At 42.6% G+C, this 10671-nt stretch overlaps 1 protein-coding gene across 1 annotated transcript; it reads right to left on the bottom strand.

Moving 5' to 3' along the window:
- Window positions 1–794: 794 nt before the first annotated feature.
- Window positions 795–4972, bottom strand: LOC129821889 (paired mesoderm homeobox protein 2A-like). The gene is made up of 3 exons (XM_055879612.1): window positions 3946–4972; window positions 2235–2422; window positions 795–1941 (listed from the first exon to the last, which is right to left on the bottom strand). Exons 1-3 carry the CDS (start codon window positions 4166–4168, stop codon window positions 1456–1458), a joined length of 897 nt encoding a protein of 298 aa, XP_055735587.1. The 5' UTR covers window positions 4169–4972; the 3' UTR covers window positions 795–1455.
- Window positions 4973–10671: the final 5699 nt, after the last annotated feature.

A 10671-nucleotide genomic window follows, 5' to 3' on the forward strand; every position in this document is an offset into this window, starting at 1 on the left:
CCCCAATGCTCAGAGCCAGGGACACAAAACCACATCCAGGGACACAAAACCACATCTTGTTAGTTTGAGCAATGCTTTTAGATTTATTTGACAGAATATTACAGTAGTGCTATAACCCTTCACACAGTTGCTGTAAGCCTTCCCTTTGCCCTTATGTAGACAGGATGGACCGATGAGCTGAGACATGCTCTGTAATGAACAGCGCCTCAAAGCAATGTGGGAAAAACACTAGACTAGGACTCATATTTATATTACTATTTACAAATCATGTTCAATTACAACATTTTGATATCTGTCTATTTCAAAAGACACTGCTTTTGGTCACAACGTGTTTATATTGTTATTCCATTATTTTCTCATCAATAAATAACTGTTCTCCAGTATAGTTGTCTTGAGTGCCGTCTCTTTAGTAACATAGGGAGAGAGGGAGACGGGGACACGGGGAGTAGTGTCACAGACCATTAGTGACGTGTTTTATGCAATAATAATGGTCAACCACTGGTCCACTAGTGTTCAAGCTCAGGTCAGAGGAAGTACAGCAATGCTGACCTGAATCCCAAAACATCTTAAACCTCTGCCCCCACCTTCCCCCAGTCAGTCAGCCAGTAAGTCAGCCAGTCAGTCAGCCAGCTTGTCAGCCAGTCAGTCAGCCAGCCTGTCAGCCAGTCAGTCAGCCAGCCAGTCAGGGAGGGAGCGTCGCTGTGAAGAGTAAAGGAATACGTATATGTGAGATGTTTGAGCTGGTAGTCCAGGGAAACGGGGACCGGGGTGGCGGGGGGGGGGGGGGGGGGGGGGGTTGTCTGACAGTAGGTGTCAGGGTACACTGGCGTGGGGTGTAGTGAGGATGTGAGCGGGGGTCTGGTCTTCAGGGGGATAATTGGATTTGGGGGTCCCTTCTCCAGTACAGAGGGATTTGGGGGTCCCCTCTCTCTGCCAGGGATATAAAGGAAGTTGTGCTTGCTGGTAACAGTTTGGGTTTTGTCCCCTGAGTCTCCCCAGGGAGACTGACTGTTTACCTTCACCCTGCCATGTTCACATACTAATCAGGGGGTACAGAGGCTAGGAGCTAGTGTTACTAAGTGCACCACAATGTCTGCGAAGGCCTTTCTTACTGTGTATAGTGTGTGTGTTGGGGAGTATGTGTAGCTTTGTTGGAGTGAGAACATACAGAACAACTGACACACACACATACACACACACACTCCCCGTACAAGATGCATGTTACACACACTTCAACACAAACACTCACACATTCACAAACTACAACTGCCACATGGAGTGTTCGGGTGGTAATAAATGAAAGGGGGTAGTCCCGCTCCGGGGGGCAGTAGATAGAGGGGGAAGGAGAATATAGATATACAGTAGTTATACTAGAGATCTCTGCTCCTTGTCTCTAGTACAGGTTAGTCTGTATAGATATACAGTAGTTATACTAGAGATCTCTGCTCCTTGTCTCTAGTACAGGTTAGTCTTGAGAGCATTGGGTTTCCGGTGGAAGGAGGAGAGCACGCCAGCGAAAGGCCCTGTCATACTGTCTGCCGGCTGCCACGCCTTCAGCAGCTCTGGAGCCTGGGCTGTGTGTTGGGCCATTCCTGGGTTAATGGGGCCTAGACTGGGCCAGCCAGGGGGTTTGAGCCCCTGCAGAACGGGGGAGCTGGAGGTGTTAGCATAACCACTGTTAGCAGGGGCGGGGCTGGGGCTGAGGCTGGCGGGGCTACCCATGTTCCCATTGGCTGAGCCGGGCAGCGAGGCGGTGCTGTCAGGGGTGGGACTGCAGGTGGACTCTTTTGATTCGTCGTCATCCGAGGAAGATCTGGGCTCGCCCTTTTTACCCCCGGTACAGCCATTGTTCCCTCCTGGGCCCCCGGTCCCGTTACCAGATTTAGAGTTGGCCGCACGCTCCACCTTACGGAACTTAGCCCGCCGGTTCTGGAACCATACCTGACGCAGACAGACGATATAGTTTAGTCTCATTGAAAAGTCTAAACATACAACCAGAGGAAAACGGCAAAAAAAGAACTACACATAGAAATACATACTATCTCTAGAATAAAACTCACATGAAGAATGCATAGATTACAATTTGGTAGATTGCAATACTTTTGACAGTAATTGGTTGCATCTAAAAAAAATACATGATGGTGTAGACCCATACATTTATGATTTAAAAAAAATATCTATTGTGAATTAATTCTATTGTGAATTCGTGTTTTTCATCAGACCACTGGACTCACCTGTACCCGCGCCTCAGTAAGGTCGATCTTGAGTGCAAGCTCCTCGCGCGTGTAGATGTCGGGATAGTGGGTCTCTGCGAACACGCGCTCCAGCTCCTTCAGCTGTGAGCTCGTGAAGGTGGTCCTTATGCGCCGCTGTTTCCGCTTCTCGTTCAAACCGGAAGGGTCCGAGAAGAACTTATATGGAACTGCGGAGTCAACCAATCACAATAAAACCAATTAATTATTTGAATGAAGTATGGTATCAGAACAAAATGGATGTGTTGTAAATCCTAAACTCTGTTTTATTGTAGGCGTTTTTCGATTGACTATGTTATGGAGTTGATTTTGTCTGATCTGGTAGGTTAAAGACTATAGCTTGACGATTTTTACCCCTGGAGAATAAGTTTTTAATGGACTTGATCAATTCAACTAAGGGTATTTAGCCTACAAGTAGGATAGGTGAATATCGTGGTTCCCATGTTGATATCATTTATTATTCTGAATTAGTTGTATTGATGTTTCTCTTTTGCTTTAGTCTGTGGCAATGGTAGGGCAATAGTCCAAAAGTAAAAAAATATCTGATTATATTTATGCAATTACCTAGTTGTAATTATATCATGAACTAACCTAAATCATTTGTAATTGGATCAAATTTGCCTAAGCTAAACATGGAATAACAGAATGTGATAGGTTATCAACAAGGGCATCAAATAATATGTTGTGATAGACTAACCACTAACCAGTTTCATTCAAATTGATTTTAAAAGTATCATTGGAGCTGCAATAAAAACATATTTAAAAAAAAATATTAGCTCATCCAAAAAGTGTGTGGTAATTCGCTTGGTCTGGATATAAGCAGTGAAATAATCACGTTTTAGGCGCAGCAGCAGGTGTACGCTTTTCGAATATGGTGGCATAGCCTGCACTATTCAACCATTTGTTGACAAAAAGGACGTTTTTATTAGTTGTAAGACTATTAGTAGTTGCAAAACAACTTTTTTATGCTGTCAATGTACGTTTTGGTTTATGATTATTATTGAATTGTTATTATTATAAGACAGTAGTTGACGTATTATTATTGTTACCAAGTAGGCTATTGTTTGTTTGTTTTCGGTTAGGTTTTTTTTGGACACTTGAAAACCAGATGGTGCATCTCAAGAGATTTCATCCTGCAAAATGTTTAATAAATAAATATATTTGCATTTTCAACCATAATGACATAAATCATAACAATGGAAATGTATGGCAATGTAGCAAAAAACAAACATTTTGAATTGCGCAGTCGAATCATGACCACATAACGAAATGTACAATTATGGATAAAATTAATTGTATTGACTAAACAAATGACAAATTTGATTAGTTGATAATACAGATATATTTGCCCTCTAACGAATTTTACACTGATTGAATTACCCCATGCCAACGAACAAGAAACGAGAGGTTAGATTTGAGCGACCCTCAAAATTAAGAGGTATGAGAATATGAAACAGAATATTTATAATTTCGATTGATTTGGTTTTCAGTAATCAAATCAAATGTCTTACCTTCTTCGATTCGCCTAGTTGGCATAATCAAATGAAAAAATGACATTTTACGCACGTATTTCAAATAAAAACCAGACGCTTGAAGTATAGTCAACATCCCCAGACATTTGCAGCTGGAGATGAAACACTGTAGTGAGAAACTGCTGCCTGATTTCCCGCCCATGCCCTCTGCGCGCTCTTACCTGTGGAATAGGGTGTGGGCTGGTGCTCGCGCAGGGACCCCAGTGTGCAGTTCGCGGTGCTGAGGGGCGCGCAGCCCGGGTTGGCACCGAACCCGGTCCGGATCGGGTTGTACTGGAACGAGCTGGCCTGGCTGCAGGAGCTGAAGTCCGCGTAGGCCGATGCCTCCATGGCCGCCATGCACGAGTCATATGAGTTCAGGTAGGAGTAATCCATTTTATACATGGAGACGCGAGAACGACAACTCTGGGAGAGCGCTTGATGAAATGTACTTCTCAGGATTCGAGAGGAATTAAAACGTTGAAGCTGGAAAAACACCACAGAATGAGTTCAGTTTTTCTAATTTCTCCAAGGACCAGCTTTAGGTCCCCGAGTTAGCAGCCCCTCTCTCCAATTTGGTTTTCTTGTTTTCAGTCAAAGCAGGATATTATTTGACTATATATTTATTTCTTTACGTGTCTCTCTTCCTTGACAGCAATATTCCTGAAATCTCTTTCTTTCTTTTCTCTCTCAGTATCAGTAGCTTCCTCTTCCATCCACATCAGCTTCTCTCTCGCTCCCTGCCTGACCACCTCGCTTTGCGCTCCGTATGACAGCGCTCCGGCCAGCTCGCGCAGTGTTTATAATAAACTTGGCAGTCCGCGAGACAATAGCGAGGCGGTGGTCTCTTTCCATGACAATGTCTCGAGAGTCTATTGGGGGGCATCGCGCACGGCCAGCCCCCTCCCACTACTCATGCATTACTAATGCGCGCGAAGTTAACCCCCTCAGCCAGACGTCTTTATGCAAGAGAAACTCCTGATATGATTCTGATTTCTGGAATTAAATATTTTATTTGATGTTGTTCGAAATGTCGCCTTTCTCTCAGCGTAAGAATGATAGCCTATGTATGGGGCTTATGTGTCACCTCAGAGTGTCTGACTATAGAACCAAACTAAACGCGTTTCAATCTGTGGCTCCCATGGAAAGCTTTCATAAACGCATTGACTCCCCATAAATTGGTTTAAAGTTATTGTTCAGTGGCATCCAACGTGATATGAAACACACTGGCGCGCGCCTCTTGGGCCATAAGCGTATAATGCCAACGGTGGTTATAGCACAATGTCAGCGTCTCCTCACAATCCGGGCTGAAATGGAAGTGAGCACTAAATCGATTAAACTTTATTAAATACATGAATTATCAGATGCATACATAACCACGATTGTCCTCTCTGCTATCTCTAGGTTTGTAATTCAACAGTTTGTGAAATTAAGAGGTTTTTCGTTAGAGGAAAATAGCCTATATATATCATACAAACCCTTGGAGCTTGTGTTGCTAAATTAACCGTTTTACACGCGTGCAAAATTGATTATGGGTGTGTGGCCACTGGCCCTGTTTGTGTGTGTGTGTAATAACATAATACGGTTATATTTGTAAAAGAGCGGCTCTCGATAGACACAGAGGGCTCTTCTCGTATTATCACCGCTTGACCAGTGGCCTGTCTAATGCCATTACAACACACCGCCCTGCCATGTTTATATCCCATTGAATTGCATCTTGTTGTGTCAGGACTGGGGTTTCTCCGCGCACAATAAGTCTCCAACAACATCAATAACGTCGGTAAATTTCTAGAAAATGTATGTTGTCTGAACGCACGGCACACAGTGGAGCCAGCCAGGGCGCGCGGTCAAGCCCGGTTCCCATGCAGGGAGTTGTCTTGCGTTAGAAGGACGGGGAGCACCGGGAGAGAATGGTCGTTCATATTTATCAATTATACATTATAAACTGTGTGCTTTTATTTCTGATTGGCTGACAGCCGTGGTATATCAGACCGTATTCCACGGGTATGACAAAACATTTATTTTAACTGCTCTAATTATATTGGTAACCAGTTTGTAATAGCAATAAGGCACCTCGGGGGTTTGTGATATATGGTCAATATACCACGGCTAAGGGCTGTGTCTGCGTCCTGCATAAGAACAGCCCTTAGCCGTGGTATAATGGACAAATACCACACCCCCTTGGGCCTTAATGCTTAATTATATAACAACAACGCAATCTTGTAGGCCTATAAAATAATATACAATACAATAAATATCTGGTTATATTATAATAATAACATGGAGTCACAATAGTCATCAGTTCATTTTCGTTTCTGTCTCTGCTTTTCAAAGCTTAAAGGGGAATGGAAACACTTTAGGAAGTGAATCCAATATGGCGATTTACAGTTACAGTTAGCTCGAGTTCTAAATCCTAGTATTTCCATTCCCCTTTAATCATGGTCATTTTCATGGACTCGTGAACTCATGTTTAGTCTCTTGTATGTCTCATCTCACCGTTGTCTCCATTAATATGTATATTATGCATGTCGATAGACCTAAAGGCCTACGGGCACACGTTGACTTGTTTTGTGTTGTACATGGGGCTGGTTTTGTTGCTGTGTTTTGATTTCTTGCTCGGGTGGTTATTGTAAACCTACAGGCTCATAACTTGCAGGTTAAATAAAAAAATACAAATATGCCTACATTTCAATCAATTGTATACCTATAGGCTAATAGCTTACTCACATTCCCTTCAACATATATCAATATCCTCTCAATACCGGTGTTGTTACGTTAAGCTGTTCTAAAGGCTACCACTAACTTTCCATTCAAAAAATATTGTCAACTTCAATGTAATATAACAAGTTGTTGTTTCAACACTGTATGCCACCGCGTGCTGTTTCAGCTTAATCAGTTTACTCCAGTTAATCAACTATATAAACGAATTATCTAAACAAAATGTCCGATACATATTTCCACATATGACTAACTGGTGTGTGATTGTGATATTTTCTGAAGCATAATTTCGGTTTGATCTGTATTCTATGTGTCTGTCATTTTGCAGGTATTCTGGGTGCACAGGTTCCAATGATTCGATTTGCTCTCCTATTCCACGAGCTCAACAAAGGGTTTTGCGGTCCTTGGGGCGCGCACGAACCGGACCCAGAATCATAACCGGGGCCCATGTACTTGCCCCCCTCTCTTCTTTTCCACCACCGACCTGGCACCACTAGTCATAGAACTGTCGCACGCTCTGACTCTAACCCGGTTAGACACGGGCCGCCTCGAGCGGGGCGTCACGGTGCATTTAGGTAATTCGGGATTGAATGGCTGGTGCGCGGACGGTACCCCATCGCGCCACCGTCCCTCATCCATCACCTTGTAAATCATATGCACGCACTAGCTCTATCCCCAAAATGTATACGGTGCACTCACGTTACAGGCCTAATGCCTTCACAGAGGAAAGGAAATAGGCCTAAACAGAAATACAAAACGTGTTGAAGCCACACACACTTTCATCTGACTTTTTACAACAACAGGTGCATGGCAGCCGCCCGTCCACACTATAGCGTTCTACCTGCTGTTTCATAGGCCGTTTCAGCACCGTGTCTGGCTCAATAAAATGCTCTAAATAAAGGTTCAAATAAAGCAGGTGAATGTGACAGACCACTGGCCGTTCGGTTCTCAACTGAGTCCCCCTCAGGCCTCCTGATTGCGCTAGACTTGGATGGGGCTGGTGAAATAACCACTCTCCAATTCATACGATGGATGCAAGGATTGCAGTCCATGAAATCAAAATTATGGTTTTAAACTTATTTACATTTATTTGCTACACTCTTAGAAAAAAAGGTTCTGGATAGTGACAAAAAGGGTTCTCTACTTGCTTCACATATGGCACCCCTAAAGGTTCTATATAGAACCGAAATTGGTTCCATATAGAACCCTATATTAAAGCCAAGGGTTCTATATGGAACCAATTTTGGTTCAATGAAGAAGAACCCCCTGGTTCTGATCAAATAACCCTACACTTTAATTGTGCCACATATGAAGCAAGCATAGAACCATTTTTGGTTCTATCTATAACCTTTTTTTCTAAGAGTATAGCCTACTTCATTAAATTGGATAAAACATAGACAATTTTACAGGTTCATTTACAGCCCATTCTTCATAACTTATAGATCTATCCTTCAACAATCATATAATTATTTGAAATTACCATTATAGACAGCTCTAAATAGCCTACACCAAACGGTATCCCGACAGATGTAGGCCTATATACTTCAATTCAAACAGAGGTAATATAAATATAATTATAAATATAAATATAATTGCATGTATAGGCTAGACTACATGCACTGACTAAAAGTAGCCAACGAATTTTCCTTCAACAATTGTTTTGGAATATGGGATATGTGCAATGCATCAGTGGGTTATACTTATAATACTTACAATGGCTTACATTCGATACCAACTCTGCAATAAAACGATTAATTATTGACCTTATAGTTAATTGGAGCAGGCTTAGTTCTTCTGCTTCTGTCTTTCCATTGTGTTGAAAATGGGTTTGGTAGCCTCAGCGTTTCAGCACCAAATCCATTGACAACAGCCATGCACATGATCTTTCTGTATAACCTGATATTTCTGATATTGAAGTAAAATGTTCTTGATTATTTATCATTTTAATGGTGTCAATATAAGAGTGAAGCCAAGTAAATACAAAAATCACACAATGAACAATACTCTATTCTAATATATTAGATTCATAATATATTAGATTAATAATATATTAGATAGCTATTCTATTATTTGTGAGTTGATGACGCTAAATGACAAATTTACCAATTGGCTATTTGGCTGTTAATTTGCCTGGTAATTAATGAAAAAAGGAAATGTCTAGGCCTATATCAAATGTCTATCGAAATAATTAATTAGGGCCTATCGCCTGTAATAAGTATGGCTTCAACAACAGAACTGAAAATAGCCATATTGGTTAGGCTACCATGACTCCATGATAGAAGACGTTACAGCTTCATCACGAGGTTCTAATCACCCTCTTTGGTAATGTTCAGGACTCTGCTCTTGTGATGGATCGGTTAGACTCTCTTTTGATTGACACCCCTGCGCGTTCCATACCACCACCGCATGCCCCGGGACAGATACCGTCTCGGCCCCCCGCACGGCCTTTCTCTGAACCCGGTACATATCCATCCCATCCTTTACTGATCCCTAATTCTCCCCTCAGTCTCCCCTCTCTCCATCTCTCCATCCATCTCCCTTCTCCCCATCTATCCATCACAGCGGCACCAGTATCCCCCAGTCTCATCAATCTTCCCTCTACCCCCTCACCCACCCGCTTCATTAGCCCAATCTGCATTCACCGGCTATCGGTCTTACCGCCCCTTCCACCGTACCGGCCAGGAGACAACCCCCGCTCTAATCCGAGGACCATCGGAAACGATTACCATCAGAGGGATGGGGAAAGCGAAACCAAAACTAACGGGAGTTAAATTAGCCTGTAGGAGACATGCCCCATTTTCGTTAAAATAAGAAATGTTTGATTGCGAGTCAAAAATACAGATTTATTAGTCTACATGGGACCACCAAATAATCTAGCCTACAATACCCATGTGCTTCAGCAGGGAATCTAGGCATATGAGAAGTTAAGACACATTTGGGAGCAGGAATGTGGCAATTTGGGGAAAGCATTAGTATATTCCCTGACTCTGATCCCTCTCCCTGTCACTCCAGGGTCATGAAGAGCCTCTTGTGGCTATTGTTGCCGCCTCTGTTGACTCAGACGCCATGAATGCGAAAGGCCACCGTTACAGTTTCCGTTAAATCGCCCATGAATTTAAAAGTCCAAATTTAAACCTCGTGCGCCCACTCAGGCCCCCGGCTCGAGGGTATTAGCCCGGATTAACGGGTCCTGAGACAAACACGCCGCAAGGCCGCTTTGGCTCTTTGAAGGGATTAAGTTTTAACGTTTAAACTCTCGAGTGAAGGTCGCTGTTCTTTTGCGCCGCAATGGAAAACAAGCGACGGACATTTAACTTTGGAAACAGTTTTAATTTTAACAGCAAACTCACCTTTGAACCCGAGAGACTGGACCGCCACACAATAGACGGCCAACAGGACCATGACTACTGTTGCGAGGAGCAGTTCAGCAATGTCACCAATAATGGAACTTTTTAGGGAGTTTAAAAGCAGACATCAGCTGTAGCCTAAACTATACATACTTACTGTATAGCCTAATGGCTTAGGCCTATGCAGGACCTATGGACTTTTTGTCCATTGCCATCCATCAATTTGGAGTCATCAATTTACTGACAGAAATGTCCTTTCATAGGCTATATACACAATAAAGAGATTGGATTAATTCAAATTCAGTAATGAAAACTTTGGTCTTTCAAATGTAGGCTAAAGGCTCATGATCATAAATGTCACTAGACATGGGGTTGAAGCACGAGCAGACCCTCTTAGCAGCTTACATGCCTTTTCATTTGTTTTATTTTTTAAATTCAACCTTTAATTAACTAGGCAAGTCAGTAAAGAACAAATTATTATTTACAATGAAGGCCAAACTCGGACGACGCTGGGCCAATTGTGCGCTGCACTATGGGACTCCCAATCACGGTCGGGATGTGATGCAGCCTTCACTCAGAGGGACAAATAATGTAAAGCAATGCATCACACTGTAAATCCAAGTGTTTAGGATCTGAACACATAGAATTTAAATGAAAACTAGTCATAGTGTTTAGATTGTAAAAACCAGAACATGTTTATTCAGCACAAGGTGCTTAGGTTTTAAACACAACACTGGGGGGGTTGTTTTAACACTGTAGGTTGAAAAAAAATATTTCCATATTTCCCAGCATGGCTTTCGAGTGAATGAGAGAGATACCCACCCATGACTGTGTTTGTTAGTG

Source organism: Salvelinus fontinalis, chromosome 24 (assembly GCF_029448725.1).
Source record: "Salvelinus fontinalis isolate EN_2023a chromosome 24, ASM2944872v1, whole genome shotgun sequence".
NCBI classification, from domain to species: Eukaryota; Metazoa; Chordata; class Actinopteri; order Salmoniformes; family Salmonidae; genus Salvelinus; species Salvelinus fontinalis.

Bases quoted from the DNA above. Each gene is read 5' to 3' on its own strand.
- LOC129821889 (XM_055879612.1), bottom strand. From the start codon at position 4,168: ATGTATAAAATGGATTACTCCTACCTGAACTCATATGACTCGTGCATG. The intron at 2,423-3,945 runs GTAAGAGCGCGC...TTGACTCCGCAG, and splicing joins GCCCACACCCTATTCCACAG to TTCCATATAAGTTCTTCTCG. The intron at 1,942-2,234 runs GTGAGTCCAGTG...TGTCTGCGTCAG, and splicing joins TTACTGAGGCGCGGGTACAG to GTATGGTTCCAGAACCGGCG.